This window comes from Megascapheus bottae, chromosome 22 (genome assembly GCF_031878675.1).
Source record: "Megascapheus bottae isolate mThoBot1 chromosome 22, mThoBot2.hap1, whole genome shotgun sequence".
In the NCBI taxonomy this organism is placed as follows: domain Eukaryota; kingdom Metazoa; phylum Chordata; class Mammalia; order Rodentia; family Geomyidae; genus Megascapheus; species Megascapheus bottae.
This window is the reverse complement of record NC_143530.1, coordinates 26,563,750-26,585,437: the sequence shown is the minus strand read 5'-3', so window position 1 is coordinate 26,585,437 and position 21,688 is coordinate 26,563,750. Positions and strand designations below refer to the sequence as shown.

The 21,688-nt window shown below is 43.2% G+C and overlaps 1 protein-coding gene, 1 long non-coding RNA gene and 1 pseudogene across 6 annotated transcripts in view; 2 read left to right on the top strand and 1 right to left on the bottom strand.

The window, feature by feature from the left end:
- Nqo2 (N-ribosyldihydronicotinamide:quinone dehydrogenase 2) overlaps positions 1-11,377 on the bottom strand; it is a 20,087-nt gene extending 8,710 nt beyond the window's left edge. Inside the window, exons 1-4 of one of the 5 annotated variants that reach the window (XM_090356381.1) lie at positions 8,979-9,120; positions 8,722-8,904; positions 4,819-4,910; positions 2,009-2,173 (exon numbers count right to left, since the gene is read on the bottom strand). In XM_090356381.1, coding sequence (XP_090212507.1) covers positions 2,009-2,173; positions 4,819-4,825 — 172 coding nt within the window. In that variant the 5' untranslated portion in view covers positions 4,826-4,910; positions 8,722-8,904; positions 8,979-9,120. Of the gene's footprint in view, positions 1-2,008; positions 2,174-4,818; positions 4,911-8,721; positions 8,905-8,978; positions 9,121-9,727; positions 9,748-11,262 lie in introns of those variants that run through there. The other 4 variants (XM_090356382.1, XM_090356383.1, XM_090356380.1 and 1 more) reach the window with 4 other exon arrangements.
- On the top strand, positions 9,187-21,688 carry LOC150048400 (uncharacterized). The gene is made up of 3 exons (XR_016539330.1): positions 9,187-9,313; positions 9,530-9,719; positions 21,582-21,688. It is a non-coding gene; the product is annotated as an uncharacterized LOC150048400 (long non-coding RNA).
- On the top strand, positions 9,749-11,346 carry LOC150048402 (ATP-binding cassette sub-family F member 2-like; annotated as a pseudogene).

Genomic DNA, 21,688 nt, shown 5'->3' with positions numbered 1-21,688 from the left:
CATTGAGCCTATGTTCCTTTGAATCTGGCTTACTTCACTTAATATGATTTTTTTCTAAGGCTTTCCATTTCCTAACAAATGGGGCGATGTCATTCTTTCTGACAGCAGCATAGAATTCCGTTGTGTACAAATACCACATCTTGTTGATCCACTCATCAACTGAGGGACATCTGGGTTGGTTCCATATTTTTGCTATGGTAAATAGTGCTGCAATGAACATTGTTGTGCTAGTGGATTTAGCATGTCCTTGTTTCTGGACAATTGGGCAAATGCCTAGTAGTGGAATTGCTGGGTCATTTGATATAAGTTGTGGGTCCAACTTTTAACACATACCTTCCTGGTTATCCCATCACTTACAGTTATGTGTTCCAGTGGTTTGTCCCCATCCACAGTGCTCTAAATCACCATCGAGTACTGAGTACTCAGTCTGAGTCTACTCTTCCTCTTCCTAGTCCGGCTGCTTTCCTTATTCAGGATTTAGTACCACATGTTAGAATTAAATAGCAGACAGTGATGGATCACTCTCGTTTCTTATTTTCTAGCTTTTCTATTTTTTAACTTTACTTTCCCATAAAACCTTTTTATCCTGATTATTTTGTTTCATATATTTTTTATTGTAACAGAAGGGCATATTATATTCACCAGATAGATGCATTACTTCACATAGACTGATACCCTTTCTCATGTCTTGGTCCCCATTTCCCTCCCCCCACCCCTGAATCAGTTTTGCAGGTTAAACAAGAAGCAAGCCTGATATTCTTTTAGTTGAGGTCCTATTAAGTTTGTAGTGCACTTTGGAAGACTACCTTTCATCATGCTGTTTTCTCTCCAAGAGAATGGTGTGGCATTTCACTTGCTCCTGCTTTTACTCTTTACCAACTAGTTCAGGATCTAAAAATGTGATTTCCAACTAGGTACTGGTAGTGCAGGCCTGTAATCCTAGCTACTCCAGAGGCTGAGATCTGAAGATTGTGGTTCAAAGCCAGCCCAAGCAGGAAACTCCATGATACTCTCATCTCCAATTAACCACCAGAAAACCAGAAGTGGAGCTGTGGCTCAAGTGACAGAATGTTAGCCTTGAGCAAAAGATTCAGGGACAGCATCCAGGTCCTGAGTTCAAGCCCCATTATAGCAGTGCTTATAATAGCATTGCTCAAAGCAAAGGATCAAAAAACCTAAAATCCCCTTCAATAGAGGACTACTTCATACAATAGAATGCTTTGTTAAAAGACAATATGCAAAAGGCAACATAGTTTCCATTTTCCCCTCTGTATTTATGGTATTATCAGTGTCATGGTTAGATTTTGTGATGTCCCCCACAAACCTCCTGTTGAAGGCTTGATCCCTAGCTAGTGGTGCTATTTTGGGAAGTTTTGGCAACTTTAACAGGTAGGGCTTAGCTGGAGGAAGTAGGGCACTGGGGATGTGCCCATGGGAGCTGTGTCTGGTTATGTATACCACCCTTCTTTTCCCTGGATCCTTGCTCCCGTGATATGAACTGCTTTGCTTTATCATGCCCTCCCCACTATAATGCACTGAAACCATGGGCCCAAATAAACCCTTCCTTTTTAAAAGTTGTTCATGCCAGGTGTTTGGTCACAGTGCTAAGAAAGCTGACTAACACTATAATTGCTTACATTGACCAGATATCACTGAAGGAAACGGAGAAAATGGAAATCTGACTATCCAGAGAAACTGGGTGGTCAGAGGCAGGGATGGGAAAGGAACTGGCACAGTGATCTTTGTTGCCTGTGATATGAGTCTCAGGCCAAAACTGCCAGTCCTAGGCTTGAACTCAGGGCCTGAGCATTGTCCTTGGACTTTCTCAAGGCTAGAGCTCTACCACTTGAGCCTCAGCACCACTTCCAGCTTTTTTTTTTCTATGCATGTGGTACCAAGGAATGGAACCCCAGTCTTGGTGCACGCTAAGCAAGCACTCTACCACTAGGTCAAACTCCCGGCCAAGAAGAGATTTTTTTTTTTAATGCAGCACTATACCATGACTTACCAGTGATATCTTTCCTTGTGGCCCTTGGTTCAAACTTCATGGCATACAAATCAGACACAGTGACAGTGCAGCCCTGCTTGCTCAGTTCTTCCATGGCTACTTTCTTAAGGGATCCATTGAAGGATTTGGGTTCTTGGTGAGCATAGATGATGAGCACTTTCTTACCTATGGCAGAGGAAGAAAAGATTTCAACTAAAGAGATGTTCCTTTGGTCAAAAATCAGTATAGGGCAGGTGTGGAAGCACAGTCTCTCGGAAGGCAGAGATGGGAAGATTGTAGTCTGAGGCCAGCACTGGGCAAAAACTTGAGATTCTGCCAGAAACATAAGCTAATACATAAAAGGAATGGAGGCATGACTCAATTGGCAGACTGCTAGCATGAACAAAGCCCTAAGTTCAAACTTCATGAAAAAGAACTCAAAACAAAATTATCTGGTATGTATATATATATGTATATATATGTTTATTTGATTATTTGAAATAGGAAAGTGAAGGGGGGAAAACAAGATGATTGGGAGGGGGTAGAAGGAGGGAAATGGGGACAACACATGAGAGGGGGTATCAATGTGTGAGAACTAATGCACCTACTATCTGGTGAATGTAACTGTAATCCCTCTATACATTACAATAAAAAAAAGAAACTCCAGTCGAAAAATGAAATAAAACTACAGACGGAAAGAAAATTAAATCTTTAGATTTATTATAGCAGACATAAAGGAAATGCCAACATTTTCAATAGGAATAGTTTATCATAGTTCATACTTAGAACAAGAGGAATTTCCGATTTGGGGCTTTTTTTCTTCAGATTTTAGAATATTTGAATGGATTTGCAGGCAAAGCATCCTTAATCCAAAAATCTGAAATCAGAAATATTCTAGAATCCAAAACTTAGATTCTTATAGTTTTTGGAGTAATTTGCTGAAACAATTTTCCATTTCTGGATTAATGATGCTCAATCTGTACACATAAATATACTGGGCCAGATAATGTTTCCTCAAAGGAAAAGAACTTCACAATAATATCCTCCAAAAGCCTACTCTGCTGGGTGCCAGTGGCTCACACCTGTAATCCTAGATACTCAGGAGACCAAGATATGAAGTCAATATGAGGAGGAAAGTTCATGATTATCTCCAATTAACCACCCAAATCCAGAAGTGGAGCTAGCCTCAAGTGGTACAGCAACAGCCTTGAGCCAAAAAGTTAAGGTACAGTATCCAGGCCCTGAGAACAAGCCCCAGAACAGGCATACCTCCTCCGCACACAGAGTTTGCGTTTTTAATTTGATGGCCTCTATGAAAAGATTTAGCCTTGTTCCCTAGCAGCAAATTCAGAGCTACTAGACTTAATCTTTTACAGCAACCTTTCCTTGGCAGGCACCAGCTATAGCACCTTCTGTCTAACACATTCTACTTCCAACTGCTCCAAGACCATGGAAACCTAGAAAAAGAAAACTCTTGACCCTTATGGTCCCTACGAGATGCACTGGCTGTATCCTGAGTGCCAGCAGCTACTGATGCAGTCTTCCTCATTCAGCCTGTGAATTCTGTAAGAAGCTTGATCATTTGCCCTGATAACAACTAAAACTGAAAAGTTAAACTCTCAAATGTTTCTATCTAGAGGAGAAAACACACTTGTTAGCTGGCAGCAAACAATTTCAGAGCAGTCAGCTAAATGTAAAGGTTGAGTTCTATGACTGGTTATTCAATTACATTTTACTTTCTCAGGCTGCTGTGTTAGATGGGGGTAGAGAACCTTTACTTTTTACTGCCAAGGGCCATTTGAATATTTACAATCTTATCCATGGGCTATACAAATATATCAGTCCAAGCAGATATGCATGAATAACTGACCAGAAGCCTAAGTATCTGTCCTGTCATATACCAAATGATTTTTGAGAGCCTTTCATGGTCCATGGGCTAGACCTTACATGTCCCTATAACAGTTCTGTCTCCTAGGGCTTTCCAGGAGAATGGGTACAAAAATACACATGTATTTTTCAAGTAGAGGCTATGTTACAGCCAGGGACATTTGTCAATAATGGGTATTTCTAGATGTCACAACTGGCACGGGGGCGGGGGGTTGTTGCTACTGGCATCTAGTGGGTAAAGTTCAAGGACACTAACTGCTAAACACCCTACATCACACAAGATGAACTGCTCCTCCCTGCAATAAAAGATTATCTGGTGCCAAGATCATAAAACCCAAATCCACACTAGAATGTATAAAGTGAGGAGAATCTATATTCTATTTCTGTTATAGTTTTGTAACCTATTTTACATTGATAATATATGTTTGTATGCATATGATAAACAGACCCAAAAGCAAAGATGGGACTGAGAATGTAGCTCAGTATAAAAACACATGTAAGTCCTGGGTTCAAGTCTAGCACCTGAAAGAATGGGATTTTTGCTCAACAGCTTTGTTGTTTGTTGCTCCCCCAGTGCTGAGTCCCAAACTCAGGCCTCATACATGTGAAGCCTTGGGCCACACACCTGTTCCTTTTGTTTTAGATTTTATGACATAGGATCCTGCTAACTTTCCCTTGAGTAGCTGGGCTTCCACACATGCACCACTACTCCCATCTCAACAGCTATCTGTGGAAGAGCCACTAGATCTCAAGGATGATTCAGGGACAGGCAGTAGGACAAAGACAGTGTGGGAGTAAGATCCACTTGTGAGGAACTTCACATTCTGGAGAAGGTCAAAATGGAAATCCATATAGTGATCCATGTCATTAACCAAATTTGACTTTTATAATAATGATGCATTCAATTTGATTAAAAGTCTAGTTCCTTCATTCCTAGTCATCACCTGCCATGTTGGAAAAAGGTGGAGCCTTTCTCTGATTTGATGTGGCCGGGCTTTCAGGTATAGTCACTTTCCTCCTTGGTGATCACAGCAACCTACAGGAGAAACCCAGGAGACAGAAGCAAAGGTGAGGACATTGTACCTAGTACAGGTCTCAGCTGTTGAAGTATAAAAATACAACAAATAAGAGTTACACAAGAGGTACAAGGTGTCCTCTTGAGACCTGGGCCTTTGAGAACAAACCATGTACCATGTTACTGGAGGGGAATGTAGCTTAGGGGTAGAGTGCTTGTCTAGCAGGCATGATGCCCTGGGTTTGATTCCTCAGTACTACATAAACAGAAAAAGCCAGAAATGGCACTGTGGCTCAAGTGGTAGAACGATAGCCTTGAGCAACAGAAACTCAGGGACAGTGCCTTAGCCCTAAGTTCAAGCCCCAGGACTGGAAAATAGAAAAGAAAATGCTACTTTAGTTTTTTGGCTTTTTTCAAGAAAACCTTCTATGAAGCCAGCCACATAGAAGAGCTCTTGAGAAATGAGCCGTGGACAAGAGCAGGAGTTGTACCCCCTCAGCCTTCCTGCTGCCCCAAAGCTTCCCCTTTAGCTAATAAATGAGACTGAAAAGATGAAAGGTAGGACTGCAAGCACTACTGAGCACCTCAACTTCCCAGCCACAACTGGGAAAGAGGGGGTGGTATGGAGTATCACTACACCTTTCTGCCTCATCTGCAGGAAATAGAATTACTTCAGACCTGGTTTCTAGCCAGTCTGAAAAAAGGGCCTCTGGAAGGAGGCTAGGCCATCCTTTCCATGTCATCCTTTCTGACATGGAGACTTCCATGTCAGGTCTTGATCCAGATTCCAGCTCTTTGTCACTGCTGGAATCTGCAGCAAGTCCTTTCTCTGCTCTTTACCTAACCCTCCCATCTACAAAGTCATCAGATAGCCCAATCAACAAAGGAAGATTGTGTCTGACAGGGTCTGTCTATGGAGGCTGTCATCATATTTGCCTGGGTGTGGAACTGAGTTGTAGAGAGGAGTGCTGAAGATTGAACCCAGAGCCACATCGCAATACTAAGCACAGCACATGCTTTACCAAAGATTTGGGGAAAATATTAGTTTCTCCCTAGCCTGCCTTAGACATCATTAATGGAGTTCATTCTGGAAAACAAGGTAGCTGAAATGAACTCATTCCCAATGCTGGGAGGAGGAGAGAGCTAAGGTACTGAAGCTCAATAGTAAAGAAAAACCAAGTTCAACTCAATGTGCAAAAAATCTGAACAGATCTTTCCCCAAAGAAGAAACACAAATGACTAACAAGCGCATGAAAAGATACTCAATAAGACCAGTTATCTGGAGCCGGGAGTGTGGCCTAGTGGAAGAGTGCTTGCCTAGCATGCGTGAAGCCCTGAGTTCAGTTCCTTGGTACTGGATACACAGAAAAAGCCAGAAGTGGTGTTGTGGCTCAAATGGTAGAGAAAGCTCAAGGACAATACCCACACCCTGAGTTCAAGCCATAAGTCTGGCAAAACAAACAACAAAAAGTCATCTGGGAAAGCCAAATAAGCTATTACTTCATAGCTATTCCAGTGGCAGCTAATACCACTAAGCCAGGAAATGGAGCTGGTGGAAGAGGAAAGATTGCAACCCTAATCATTGTTCTGGGGAGAGGTGTGTAAAATGGTGCATCACTATAGAAAACAGCACAGGCAAACACTAACCATAAGGACTGGAGGAGTGACTCAAGTGGCAGAGCACTGAAGAATACATAGCAAGCCTAGACACTTCAATGAAAGCATGCGTCTGTACTAGGATGTCTCTGGACCTCACTCTGAGAACACTGGAATGAGTGTTCTTGAAGTCTGCAGTAGGTTTAAGAACCTTTCTAAAGATTTAATACACAACCACTCTCCTGCTTCAGAGGTTGAGTTCAAACCCTGGTACCACCGACAACGAAGAAAAAAATAAATAAAAAGCTAAATAATTATAAACCTAATCATTCCATTTCTTGTCATACACTCAAAAGAACTGAAAACAGGGTTTGAAAGAACCATTTGTCCTTAGAAGCATTTTTGGCAATAGTTGGGAAATGGAAGCCACCTGTGGCTGGATACTGCACCAGATACTCAAGCTTCAGAGATGAGAAAAAGTACTGAAGGGAGGTTGCAAAGAATACAGACAGGAATAAATACTAATGACAGTGGTAACAGTAAAACATGATGAACAAAAAGACACATTAGCCACTAAAACAGTGGAGTTATGCTTGCCATTTTGGACAGGAGGTCCCTGAACCAGCATGAAAAGTAAATAGAGATATGGAGCCAGCCGCAAAAACCTAGGGAAACAGAGGTCTAGGGAGATAAGAATGGATACTGGTGGCTCATATCTGTAATCCTAGCTACTCAGGTGGCTGAAATCTGAAGATCATGGTTCAAAGCCAGCCTGAATAGGAAAGTCCATGAGACTCGTACCTTCAATTGACCATCAAAATCCAGAAGTAGAACTATGGCTCAGTGGCAGTGTCAGCCTTGGAGCAGGGAGGGGAGAGGGAGAAAGAAGCCAAGGGAGAAGGCGTAGCCTTGAATTTAAACCCTTGCACTGGCAAAACAAACAAGCAAACAAAACAAAACAAAACAAAAAAACCTTAAAAGAAAAAGGGGCCGGGCTTTTGGCCTATTAACAGAGTGCTTGCCTACCATGCATGAAGACCTGGGTTTGATTCCTTGGTACCACCTACCCAGAAAAACCCAGAAGTGGTACTATGATTTAAGGGATAGAGCTCTACCCTTACGAAAGCCCAAGGACAGTGCACAGGCCCTGAGTTTAAGGCCCAGGACTGGTGAAAAAGAAAAAGTAAGAATTGAATTGGAAAATGGTATGGAAGTTTGTGAAATAGCAAGGAAGCCTATGTGGCTAGACTGTGGCTGAAAACTAAGAGCTGGTGGTGAGACATGTGGTCAGAGAAATGAGTGAAGTTGGACCAAGCATACTTCATAGTGCAGGGTGAAGCTCTTACACTAAGCCTGACAGTAATGGAGGCCTCAGAAAAAGGAGAGTGCTGTGGCCCCATTTATCTTTAGCAAGGGTCTCATCCCTCACTGAAGACTTAGGGAACACTAATCCTGAGATCCCCAGAGTGAGGGCCCAGAAATATCCTGGTGTGATCAGATACTTTCATTTGAATGTGTCTGGGCCATGCTAGACATTCTGTAGCATCCTCGGGCCTCACTTTTCCCTATTGTCTCCCTTGGTCCCATTTACACATTTATATTTGACCGACACTGGAGGTATTTACTTGTGACTCTGCATCTCACCCAATTCTCTGAGAGGTACACAACAAGAAACAGATGCTGAAGAAGTTGGGGACTTGTTCAAAATAATAGAATATCTCCAAGATAGCCTCTTTGCTCTCAAGTACATTCCATCCACAACTTTTTTTTAAATCCATGCACCTACCCAGGGCCAGAGGAAAAACGGGCCATGTGTGATTATTAAACAATATACTGCATCAAATGTGCTCTGAGTTTTAGATATATGTGCCATTTAATCTTCACCGGCCCCAGCTTCATGATGCTGTCATTCTGTTCCTCTTTCCAGAAGGTCGGGCCTCAGGCAGGGCTCGCTAACATTTCTGTCTAGACTTCAGTTGTGCAGTTACACCATTGTTTGCCTGTCCTTTTATGTCCACTTTCCTACTTCTGGACACTTAGGTCCCTCCTCTCTTGCTCCCCCTTCCATAGCCCCCCACAACTATTCACAGCACCCCTATAAGCCTGTAGGATTTACATGGGGCTCATTTCCCTTTCATTTGGTTGAGAATCTCAGAGATTAAAGGTTACAGAATCCCCCCCCCCCCAATGTCTTTGAAGGAAAACTCAGTAAAGGTAATCTGAGACTCTCCTTTACCTTCTTTGTAAATATGCAGATAATACCAGCAGCACCTTCTTCCCGGGGTTGGGTGAGGATTAAGTGACCTCGTTCATGCTGAACCCTGGCTGGGCCTAGCTTGGGACAGTGTTCAGGGAGTCTGTTTCAAGCAGCCCAATGTCGGGGAAGCCAGGAGCCAGGGCACACGGGTCCACTCTTTGGCTGGCAAGTTAAAAATCTTTCTCAATCTCTTTCACTTTACAAACCCCCAGGGGCCCACCCGGGGAGACACTCACCCTCTTACGGAGCGGCCCGCGGAGGCAGCAGCGGCCCGACGCGCACCTGCACCGCGAGGAGGAAGGAGAGATTGAGTCCTCGACCCCGAGCGGCCCGCAGCAGCGCACTTCTAGACCGCCAGTGGGCGGTACTGCGGCTGCGCTCTGGGAGACTGGGACCCCCGGCAGCCATAGCCCCGCCCATCGCCACACCTACCAGCCAGGCCCCGCCCTTGTCCAGCCTCGAGATCGGCCCCACCCTCAGCCGGGGACCAGGGTTGGCTCCGGACTGAGGGAAACCGGGAAGGAAGGTTGAGAAGTAAGGATGTCCTCCTAAATTCTTGCCACGTATCTAGGTGTGAATATGTGCGGGATCAGGAAATAATGAGCAATGAAAAAGAACGAGCTACCGACAGAGTTCTCCGCACAGCCGGTTGAGATTTTTAGGGAATTAACCCTAAGCGAAAACAGAGAGCTGTTGCCCAATAGAAAGGCCCAATTCCCAGTGCAAACAATTAAACCCGCCCCAGTGTCATCACCATTCTCTCCCCGCGCCCCCTCCACCCCACCAGCCCCGGAAGAAGGCAGAGAGACCACACAAGTGGCTTGCTGACCAAGGCGCTAAAGAACTTGGAATTGAAGAAAGCTGCTGCTCCTAAGCCTGGGGCCAGTGGGTAATGCCTGTAATCCTCGTTACTGAGGAGATTGAAACCAGTTCAAAGCCAATCCCTGGCAAGAAAAGTCTGAGATTCTGTCCACAAAGTAAGTACCAAAAAAGTAGGGCTGGAGATATGTCTCAAATGGTAGAGCACTAGCCAGAAGCAGTTGTACAAGGCCCTGAGTTCAAGCCCTCAACCAGCACAGAAGGGAGGCGGAAGAGATAAAAGAAGAAAAGAGGTGCTACTCAGCTGTCACAGAGGGACTCTTACCCCAACATGACTGACACCACACAATCAACCTCTCCCTCAGTTGTCATGGTTGAGGGCCTTAGTGACATACTGAATGGCTAGCTCAGATGCCAGTGTGGGAAGCTCATGAGACTCTACAAACAGGTGAAGGAACTAGATGCCAACTAGGCAGAAATGTGTAAAATCTTCATTGATTTTGCACAGACTAGTTTTCACACCTGCCATGCAACACAGAAAGCTAAAAGACTTCAGTGGCGCTGGAGGATGAGGGTTGCTCTTGTCAGAGCCCTTTTTATTGGCCCTTCATGCTGCTTCTTGGGGAACCCACAAATTACTTGGACCTAAATGCTTCTGTGTGATTGGAAGAACTAAAGACTAAAAACTGTGTGTGTGTGTGTGCTGGGGCTTGAACTCAGGGCCTGGATATTGTCACTTAGATTGTTTTTTCCTCAAAGTTGGTCCTTGGCTACTTGAGGCACAGTTCCAGTTCTGCTTTAGGCTGGTTAATTGAGAGAGAATTCTCATGAACTTTTCTGCTCAGGCTGGTTTCAAACCATAATCCTCAGGTCTGCCTCCTGAATAGCTAGGATTAGAGGTGTGAGTCACCAGTATCTGGATAAACTTTTAAAGACTTTTAAATTTATCCTGATCCTTGGCTTTCTTGAGTGGTATGTGACAAAAATCAAATACTCAACAAGAACTGAGGTATTATATGGGTAATTGTGGTCTATATGTGAAGACACATCTGGAGTGGGAGGAGACCTAGATGAGATATCTCTGGAGACAAGATCAGCTTGTGTACATAGACACTATATTGCTAGATTTGGTCATGGTAGTGCCCGATTGCCCTGGCAAGTCCAGAGCAAGGAGAATGGGCTTTAGAAAATGGCATTGGGACTGACAGGGAGGGTTGTGAGTGATAGGATACTGTTATTGTATTTCCTGCTGAATCATCAGATCCTTCCACCTGTCATTATGGTACCTACAAAGATCTAGAGTTTTGTTTTGACCTCAACACACAAGTGGCTCTAGTAGGGCCCCATGGAGCAGGGTCATTTACTCTTTTGAATCTGCTAACTGGAGATGGGATGATCATAAAACATCCCATGTCAACACAAGGCATTCTCAAGCCAGGAACCAATGGCTCACACTTGTAATCCTAGCTACTGAGGAGTCTGAGGATCTTGTTTGAGACCAACCTGAGAAGAAAAGTTCATGAGACTCTTATCTCCAATTGACTAGCAAAAAGCCAGAGGTGAAACTGTGGCTTAAGTAGTAGAGTGTGAGTCTTGAGTGAAAAAGCCTAGGGAAACCATAAGTTCAATCCACAGTACTAGCAAAAAAAAATTAATGACTGTATTAGCATCTTCAGAAAAAGGATGAACTTGATCTCTCACCATTGAAGTACATGATGAAGCGCTATCTAGAGATCAAGTAGGAGGAGGTGAAGGTAACTGGATGTCTCACTGGGAAACGGTATTCCAATCCAGAACCTGTCAGAAGTGTCAGGTATGTGTGTGCTGACTGGCCTGGCAAAACCTCTCCTGTACTGTTCTTGGGCAACCCATTACTTGGTCATGAAAACCACAGCACACTGGCAGATGCCATCAATGAGTTTGAGGCTGGTATGATGCTAGTTAGTAATGACTTCATAATCATTCAACAAGTTGCACTAGAAATTTAGCTAATCTGTGATAAGATGACTCACCAAGTGATCTGGAGACATCCTAGCCTACAAAGAGCTTCTTATGTCCAAGCCAGTAGAGGAGGAGCCCCAGCTCACAAGCAGAGACACAGTGCCTGTATCTCCCCCATCCTCCTTCCAGTTCCTTCTATCCATGTTTGGACTCAGCAGGATATTCCCATACTCCTGATTAAGCAGTCCTGAGAGAGATACAGCAGAACTATCTGAGCTAATCGCAGACCCTGTGCTCTGGATTTGGCCAATAAACGAGTTTAAGAACCACAGTTTCTGGGGCTTGGTGATTGTAGAGGAATATTCCCTAGCCCACAACTCCTCCCATTTCTTTAGGTTTGGAGCTCTGGTTCAGGGCTTTATTTCTGGTAAATACTCTGACTAAAAGCCAACACACACACACAAAGTGGCAACTCACTATCTTAAGGTACAGGGTTTGCCTGTACCTTGCTTGCCGATAATGTTCTTCCTGGGGGGCAGAACCCTCACATACCTAAGCTCCCCACCAAGGAACAGGAGCAATTCCTCTTGTGGGCCCAGATCTTGAGTGAAGTCTTAACTTTGGAGAACAGCAGCTGGTGTATGGAGCTACTTGTCCTGAGTGATCATACTCAAGTACAGGACAACAGCTCCTTCTTGTGGCAGAAATGAGGAAGCCAGGGCATGAGTTGCGCAAGCAGACTGGTTCATAACCTGGGATTCTAGAGTTGCCTAAGTGGAACAGTGGTTTTGACAGTGGATAGGATTATGTGCTCAAGTAGGAAATAACAGAAGTTTCTCCTAATCTTTTCCTGTCACACTTACTTCAAATAAGACATGACCATATTTGTATTCTAAATTTAAGGAGGCTATGTTATCAAAAACAGCACCAAAGGGGCCGGGAGTTTGGCCTAGTGGTAGAGTGCTTGCCTAGCATGCACGAAGACCCAGGTTCGATTCCTCGGTACCACGTACATAGAAAAAAAGCCGGAAGTGGTGCTGAGGCTCAAGTGGTAGAGTGCTAAGCCTTGAGAAAGTCCAAGGACAGTGCTCAGGCCCTGAACCCAAGCCCAGGACTGGCAAAAAAAAAAAAAAAAAAAACCCAGCACCAAAGACAAATGTCATCTCTGGGAACCTCTAGATTCCCAATTTTTTTTTTGCCTTTTATTTTTTTATTTTTTTCCATATATTTTTTATTGTAATTAATAGAAGGGTTACATGATATTTGCCAGATAGATGGTGCATTAATTCCCATACATTGATACCCTTTCACATGTCTTGGTCCCCATTTCCCTCAGATTCCCAATTTTTATTTTCAGTTTAGCTTTGAAAAAATCCCAAAAGAGGACTATGTATGCTAGGCAAGGAGGCAGGTAAGCCAGATAAGTGCTCTTCTCATCTTCCTGTATTTTATTTCCAAACAAAATATAACACCATAGGGCTTCCTTGAGGCTAATTAAGCTAACTAAGCCATCTCCTTAAAAGGCAGGTGCTTTGGGGTTTAGTTAGTCATGGGGCTTGAACTATGGGCCTGGGCACTGTCCCTAAGCTCTTCAACTCAAGGCTAGTGCTCTACAACTTGAGCCACAATGTCACTTCTGGTTTTCAGGTGGTTAATTGGAGATAAGAATCTCACAGCCTTTTTGTGCTTGGGCTGGCTTTGAGCCATGATCCTCAGATCTTAGCCCCCTGAGTAGCTAGGATTATAGGCATGAGCCATCATGCCTAGCACTTTTGGCTTTAAGTGAGATTTTATTACTTTTCTCTTCTGTCAATAGTACCTTTTTTCCTTTGGGAAACTTATTCTTCTTAATAAGATGGTGTGTGTGTCAATGGAATTCTATGCTGCTGTCAGAAAAAAACAACATCGACCCATTTGTTAGGAAATGGAAAGACTTAGAAAAAATCATATTAAGCGAAGTAAACCAGACTCAAAGGAAAAAGCTCAATGGTTTCCCTCATTCATCATAACCAGTAGAAACCTTGGGCTCTAATAGCAAAGATTTGCAATAGAGCAAAAACTTGATACATAAGGCCATATAGTATGAAGCTAATTGAATGGACCTCTAGGATATTTAAACAAAAGCCATATAATGAATGATTGCTGACCTTAAGGTGCTATATTATCTCTCATCTCTTTTGCTGTTCCTTTGTTATCTCATATTGTCACAATATCTCACTTTGTTATCTGATATATTGGATACATTTGTATTTGGTTACTTGAAATTGGACAGGGAAGGGGGGAAAACCAAGAGGGGGGTGGGGGGAGGGTAATGGGGACCAAGACATGTGGAAGGGTATCAATGTATGTGAATTAATGCACCTTCTAGCTGGCAAATATCATGTAACCCTTTTACTAATTACAATAAAAATATTAAAAAAGATGGTGTGTGTGAGAGAGAGATCTCTCTCTCTCTCTCTCTCTCTCTCTCTCTCTCTCTCTCTCTCTGTCATTTTAACCATTTGAAATGGGCATTAATTCTATTCACAATGGTTATTATATAAAACTTTTTCATCACATGTTCATCTTTTGTTCTGCTTTGTATCTTGAATGTCTAAGAGCTATGTTGAAGACCTTGGTCTGCAGAGCCTCAGTTGGAGGCAATAGAACTTGTAGGAGGTATAGGCTGGTGGAAGGAAGTTAAGTCACTGGAGGGTGTGGTCCTTTTCTCTGTCTTTGCTTACTTGCCACCATGAAGTCAACAGCCTCTGCTCTTGATTATGTGCTGTCATACTGCTCTGCCTCCACACAGGCCCCAAAGCAACAAAGTCAGTCATCCCTGGACTGACAACTCTGGAACTGGGAGCCAGCAAACCTTTCCTTCTTTATCTTTTATCTCAGGTGTTTTATCACAGTGACAGAAAGCTAAACCACCATTGGAAAATAACTGATGTACCTCGAAAACATGTTTGCCAAGCTTCATCTATGTTACTATACCTGATATGTTTCTGATATATATGTTTGTAATATATATTAGGGATATTAATATATATGTATACTGATAGCTAGATATCAGCACTTCATTCTTTTCAATGGACAAATAATACAGAAATGTGACTACCACATTATGCTTTTTTTTTTATTCATCTGGATTTTTATTCTTTCTGTTTTGGTACTGGGCATCTGAGCTCTGGGCCTCAAGCTTACTAAGCCGACTTGATACCTCTGATCCATGCCATCAGCGTTGGTTATTTTTTACAATGGGGTCTCCCTTTCCCACCTGGACATGCCCCTGAGCTGCGATCTGCTGAGTGCAGGTTGTTTCTTGTCATTGCTGGGGTCAGAGTTGTGCATCACCATATCCAGCTTCCCTTCTGTAGAGACAGAGCCTTGAAGACTTCTTTCCAAAGCTGGCCTGGATTTGCAGTCCTCCTGATCTCAATCTCCTCTGTAGCTTGGGATGATAATGTATGTGTATTACTGCACGTAGCTATGGGGTGAGGAGAAGGAGTGTCACAATTTTTTTTTTTTTTGCCCAGACTAGCCTCAAGCCATCAGCCTCACATTCCCAGTCTCCCAAATAGTTAGGGTACTACATGTTAGCCACTGGGATCCAACATCTATGTTCTGGTTTTGTTTGTTGTGCCAGTACTGGGACTTGAACCCAGGGCTCAGACACTGTCCCTTAGCTTTTTCACTCAAGGCTTGCACTCTACCATTTGAGCCACACCTCCACTTCTGGCTTTTTTTGGTGCTTAACTGAGTCTCATGAACTTTCCTACCTGGGCTGGCTTGGAACTGTGATCCTCAGATATCAGTCTCCTAAGTGGCTAGGATTACAAGGGTGAGCCACCAAAACACAGCTTTGTTTTGTTTAAGACAAAGACTCTCTATGAAGCTCAGGCTAGCTGGAAACTCACAATCTTCCTGCCTTTGTCTCTTGAGTGTTGGCTTTGTTCATTTGTTGAGGGACATTTAGTTTGACTTTGGTGAATTATGCTGCAATCATTATTTCTGTAAAATGTTTGAGTTCCTTTATTCAATCTTATTAGGTATATAATTAGAAGCAGAGCTGTTGGGTCTGATGTTAACTCTTGTTATTAGTAATATTATTATTATTACTTGTCATTGCCTTTTACCTGTAGGTACCATCTGAATCATACCCCAGGCTTTTTGGTTTGCATTACTTTTTGTTCTTTTAATTGTTATTATAAAGGTGATATATAGAGGGGTGACAATAAGTCAGGTAATGAGTACATTTCCTTTTGGAGTATGTCATCACTTCCCTCGCTCTTTCATTACTTTTTAATGCCAGTAGTGCACTCAGGGCCTGAGTGCATTCCCTTATCTCTTTCAGCTAAAGACTGGCACGCTACCAAGTAAGCCACAGCTCTGCTCCTTTCATTACCTTTGACATCATAATCCTCTCATTTATATTTCTCAGAGTAGCTATGATGAAAGGCACAGGGCATCATGCTCAATTTTTTTGCTTGAAACTGTCTTGTGAACTTTATGCCCAGGCTTTTCTTAAACCACGATCCTTTCAATCGCTGTTTCCTGAGTAGCTAGAAGTCTGAATAGCTTTTCAAAGAGCACATAGTGACTACACCATTTTACATTGTGCACCAGCAAATTTCTTCACATCCTCCCCAAAATGTGTTAGGCTGTGTTCCCCACATTCTCCTCCCTCCCCCCCCAACCTTTTCCAGTGCTGGGAATTAAACCTTGGACATGCTAGGCAAGTACTCTCCCACTGATCTTCAATGCCTGCTCCATTACATTTCTTTCTTTTTAGCTGTCCTACTACGTGAGAAATGGTATATCAGTGTGAGTGTAAGCATATACATGCACGTGCATGTGTATGTGTGCTATGTATTGACTCCAGGGCTTCGTGCCTGTGAGTGTTACCATTGAGGCACACCTCAGCAGCTCACTGTGTTTCTTAATTTATATTTCCTTGAAAACTAATGGATTGAGTATCTTTCCTTGGGCTTCTTGGCTACATGCCCACCTTCTTTAGAGAAATGCTTTCACATTCATTACGCATTATTGAACTGGGTTGGTTGACTACTTGTTCAGCTGCAGGAGTTTTTGTGCATTCTGATCTCAGCCTCACAACTAGTAAGATTACAGATGTGAGCTACCAGTGCCTGACTTCTTTGAGTATATTGAATGCATGGGTTTTTTTTTAACTCCTTGGTGAATCTGAGCTCTGCTGGGGACAATTTCTATCCATTTATTTCAATATATCATATATTCATATTTCTTTATAACACTTGCAGGTGATAGTATTATTAACTATTGTGTTGGTATTCTTCAGAGAGTGAGGTAAAGTATTAACACCTCTAGTATGGGGTGGGAGCAGCTAGAGCCATCTGGAGAATAGATTGAACTTTTCCCTGCCAGTCACGAAGTTGTATAGATACATCAATCTTCAAGTAAGTCTAGTTTTTCTCTGGTTGGACCTACTTACATGGATATAAAATTTCCTTAATCCTTGGTAGTTAATATATATCATGAATCTACCTTGTAATATAATGAAATCAGTGAATAATATTCAGGCAAAATGGTTATTTATCAGCCAGACTTCTATTAAGTCTGTAAAAGATTTCCAGGTTGGGGCTGGGAGCATGGCCTAGAGGTAGAGTGCCTGCTTACCATGCACAAAGCCTGGCTTTGATTCCTTGGTACCACATACACAGAAAAAGCTGGAAGTGGTGCTGTGGGTCAAGCAGTAGAGCACTAGCCTTGAGAAATTCCAAGGACAGAAATCCCAAGCCCTGAGTTCAAGCCCCAGGATGGCAAAAACAAAAATAAAAAAAAAGTTTTTCCAGTTGTGTTTCTAAATGATTTTCATGCCCAAATGATTTTTAACAATTGTTTTCTATGCAATTCACAGCCTTTCTTTGCGGTAGCTATTCTCCCTGTGTGCTTAATAGTTACTATTGCAGGCTTCTATAGCCTTACTTGTGTGTAGAAAATGTTTTCGTATCATATGACAGGACTTGTGAGACTGAAGAACATGGTGATTGTAAAGCAAATATGTGCAAGGATGTCGATTCTATACCTGAGAAACACACTTTCTTCCAGAGAGTTCAGGTCCCTGACGTGAGGTGGAAGAAAGATCTCAAATACCTAATAAAATATTTGGAGATCAGAAAGTGGACTGGACAAACTACCCAGTCTCAGTGTGCCTTGATGTGCATTCTATGGGTTTATGGGTGTTAGCTTGGCAAAGCCAAGGGTCCTGGGCAGTGATCTGAATGGCATAGGGTAGGTGAGCAGGTCAGAAGTGATATGTTTACATGTGAGTGGGTGACACAAAAGCTTCTTTATGATAACCTGTCCTGCTGTTCATGGGACTCCAGTTCCTGGACCTCAGGGCTGAGCTGCTTAGGCACAGTGGAATCTGGAATCCCTGAGTGCTGGCTTCTCCCCTGAAAGCTACCTTTCAGTGGAAACAAACACAAAACATATGCAGTGACAGACATAAAGAGGGCACTGGGGACTTACCTTTACAATCCTAGCTACTTAGGAAGCTGAGCTCTGAGAATCAAAATTCTAAACTAATCTGGGCAGAAAAGTCCATGAGAAGTTGGGCATGGTGGCTCACACCTGTAATCCTAGCTACTCAGGAGGCTGAGATCTGAGGATCATGGTTCAAAGCCAGCCTGGGCACTAAAGACCATGAGACTCTTATCTCCAGTTAACCACTAGAAAACGGGAAGTAGCACTGTGGCTCAAGGGCATTAGTTTTGAGCTGAAGAGCTCAGGGACAACACCCAGGCCCTGGGGTAGGGTGGTAGCCTTGAGCTGAAGAGTTCAGAGAGCACTCAGGCCCAGAGTCCAAGCCCCATGACTGACAAAAAACAAAAAGGTAAAGTCAAGTCCATGGCACTCCTATGCCATGGGGTTGGAAGCTTGCCTTGGCTGGTAGAGCATCCAGGTATCAAGTTCAAGTCCCCATCTTAGACCAGAGAGAGAGGTGGGGCAGGGGGAGACTTTATGCCCAAAGTTGGATGTGGGGATGAAGTGATAGAATAATTGATTTTAAAAGCTATAAGAGTATGAGGCCCTGAATTTAAACCCTAGTGCCAGGCACACATAAAACAAACCGAACAAACATAATGTGAAAAAAAAAAAAACCACATAGCCAGGTGTCAGTGGCTCACGCCTATATTAGCTACTCCAGAGGCTGAGATCTGAAGATGATGGTTCAAAGCCAGCCTGGGGACAAAAGACTATAGACTCTTATCTCCAATTAACCATCTGAAAACTGGAAGTGGCACTGTGGCTCAATGGTAGAGCACTAGTCTTGAGCCGAAGAGCTTAGGGACAACACCCAGGCCCAGAGTTCAAGCCCCACAACCAACCAAAAAAATAAACATAAACATGAATCTTAATATAAATACACATACATAAACAGATAAAAAGCTCAGTGCTTCTTCATGGCTGCCTCAGCATCCCCAGCTTGGTCCCCGGGCCTCAGTCCCAGGAATAGCCAGGTGCATTCCTGGGTCATAGCTACTTCCCTCCGCCTGCTTTCCAGCCAGCTCTCTACAGCTCCCCAGTAGCTGTATCCTCCCCTCCTGGGGCTGAGAATCCTGCAGGAGGTGCTGCAGGACTGCGCACAGGCCCACAGTCAATGCCAGAAGCACCATGGAAACATCATAGAAGTGAGCTCTAGAGGCCCCAGCCCCTGGCTAGGGAGGTCTGACTTCCAGGGGACTAGGCTGATGTCAACCAGCTTCATTCACCTTTCCTCAAGCCAGATCATTGTTTTTCTTTTTTTATGAGTATATGGTGAAGGCCTGCAGAGATCCCCTTTAAATCCAGGCATCTTCCACTAAGAGTTTTTCCAAGGTCTTTGACTGCAAGAAGAATTTCTGGACAAATCACAAGCAAAAAGCATTCTGTGTAAGCCTGGCACTCAGAGGAAGACTCGCTGAGCTGACCTAATGCCAATCAGGGGTATTTATGGCAACAAGACAGAGTAGGGGTTTTGCTCAACATTCCTTGAAATAAGGACTTTCTTTATTAAGTTAACCAGATTTGGTATCCCTGGCACAATGAACCATGTGAAAACACTGTAACAACAAGGATAACAACATGGGTTCAGAATAAATTCTCTTAGATCTCTTAGACATAGCTTTAAACAAGAGGTGGATTTCAATGGATGCTTCTTTCAAGGCAGATGTCCTTTTCTTTTCCGTGTGTGTGTATGTGCCAGGATGAACTCAAGACCTTGAGTTTTTGCTCAGCATTTTCACTCAGGCTGGCAGTCTACCACTTGAGCCACATCTCCACTTTCAACATTTTGTTAGCTAATTGGAGATAATATCTTGCGGATTTGTCTGCCCAGCCAGGCTTTGACTCGCAATCCTCCGATTGCAGCCTTATGAGTAACTAGGATTACAGTTGTGAGTCACGGCCACTTGGCCACTTGAACCTTCCAAACATGTGTTCAGTGTCCTTGAGGTGGCCTTTCCCCAAATGCGTCTATCATTTCCTTTATGGTCTTAAACTGAGCATGCTCAGGAATGGGCTCACCCTAAAGGGCTTTCCTGCATGACTACGCATGGTTCTGAGTAAACTACTCATGCTTTCTTTGTTGGAGAAGAACATTGCTTTGGAGATAACCCTGTGTTCTCTTTCCCTGTTATGGCTAATACATATTTCTCCACCCCTTTATGGCTTGGCCATGCTTGTTTCAGATTTATACTCACCACCATGTGAGTTTACTGCATTCAATTACATCAGTGTTTAGTCTAAGCTGCCCTTAATACACGGCAAAGTAATGGTGAACTACTAATTTCCTCAAACATAGGTGTAATTGTAGGTTTTCCAGTATCCTACATTGGAATGCATTCCTCCTGTGTGTGGCCTGGGCAGCTCATTGACATTCTTCAGTGCTCAATTCAAATGTTAGGATCCCTGTAACACCTTTCTGCATGCTGCCTTCCCCCCACCGCACCCCCAGACAGACTTACTTTGTCCTCAACACCATGATACTGACACAATTAGCAAACATGTGATCCATGCTGCTGTGGTGCTGAGTACAAAGGGCAAAAAAAAAGTAGAAGTAACAATGTCTTCTCTCTTCCTATCTGTAGACCCTAGAATAGGTCCTGGTCTATAGTGAATGCTCGATAAAAGTCTGTAGAATGACCTTGGGTCAAGTTGGTGACAGAAGGGCAAAAAAAATAAAAGTTTATAATACTCCTAAAAAAGTCTATAGAATGAATAAAACAATTATTCATCCCCTACCCAAGGACTGGTTTTACTTCCCCAATGATAAAAGTTGATATAATAAAATCATTAAAGTCAATATCAAGTTTCCCAAGACCAAAAGAACTTTGCCCATTGGGTTATCTGAATAACTTACAAGATAAGGACTCCCCACACCCTTGAAGATCTCATAGTGAGTTGAAGTGCTGCAGTCCTGGAAAACAAACATCTAGTGAGTAATGAGAGGATTTTTGTGGACAGGGGAATCAAAGAGGAGGCCGTAATAAGTGACTGGACTCGCTCCTTACCATATATCCCTTCTACCTATACCCCACTTACTTTGTGCTTTGGGCTCAGCAAATAGACCCCTTCCTTGTAAGGGGCTCTCTTCTTCAGGGTAGATTGATGCTATCCAATTGAAATTCATGCTGAAAGTCAAATTCCAGTGTGAGGTATTAAGAGGTGAGACTAATGCCAGTTACTGGACTCTCACACCTGTAATCCTAGCAACTCAGGAAGTTGCGATCTGCAATTCGAGATTCGCAATCAGCCTGGGGAAGAAAAGTCCATAAAGCTCTTCTCTCCAAATAATCGGCAAAAAGCCACCAGTAGGACAGTAGCTCCAGTGGTAGAATATTACCCTTGAGAAAAAAAGAGAGGAAAACACAAAGCTAATGAACAGTACCCTATGTTTAAACTCCAGTACCAGCACTGAAAAGATAAATAAAAGGGAGGACCAGATGTGACCTTTAAAAAGTAACTAGATCATGAGAGTTCTGTCATAAATGGATTAACAGACTGATGGACAAATCCATAGTGGGTTCTCTCAGTTGTAAGTCTGATAGAAATATCAGTTCAACTGTTTCTTTTAGGTACCCTCTCAACATGTGTTCCTTGTCAGACCTCTACAGAGCGCCCACCAAGCAAAGAACTTCACCAGATGCAGACCACTGGCCTTGGACTTCTCAGCCTCCACTAC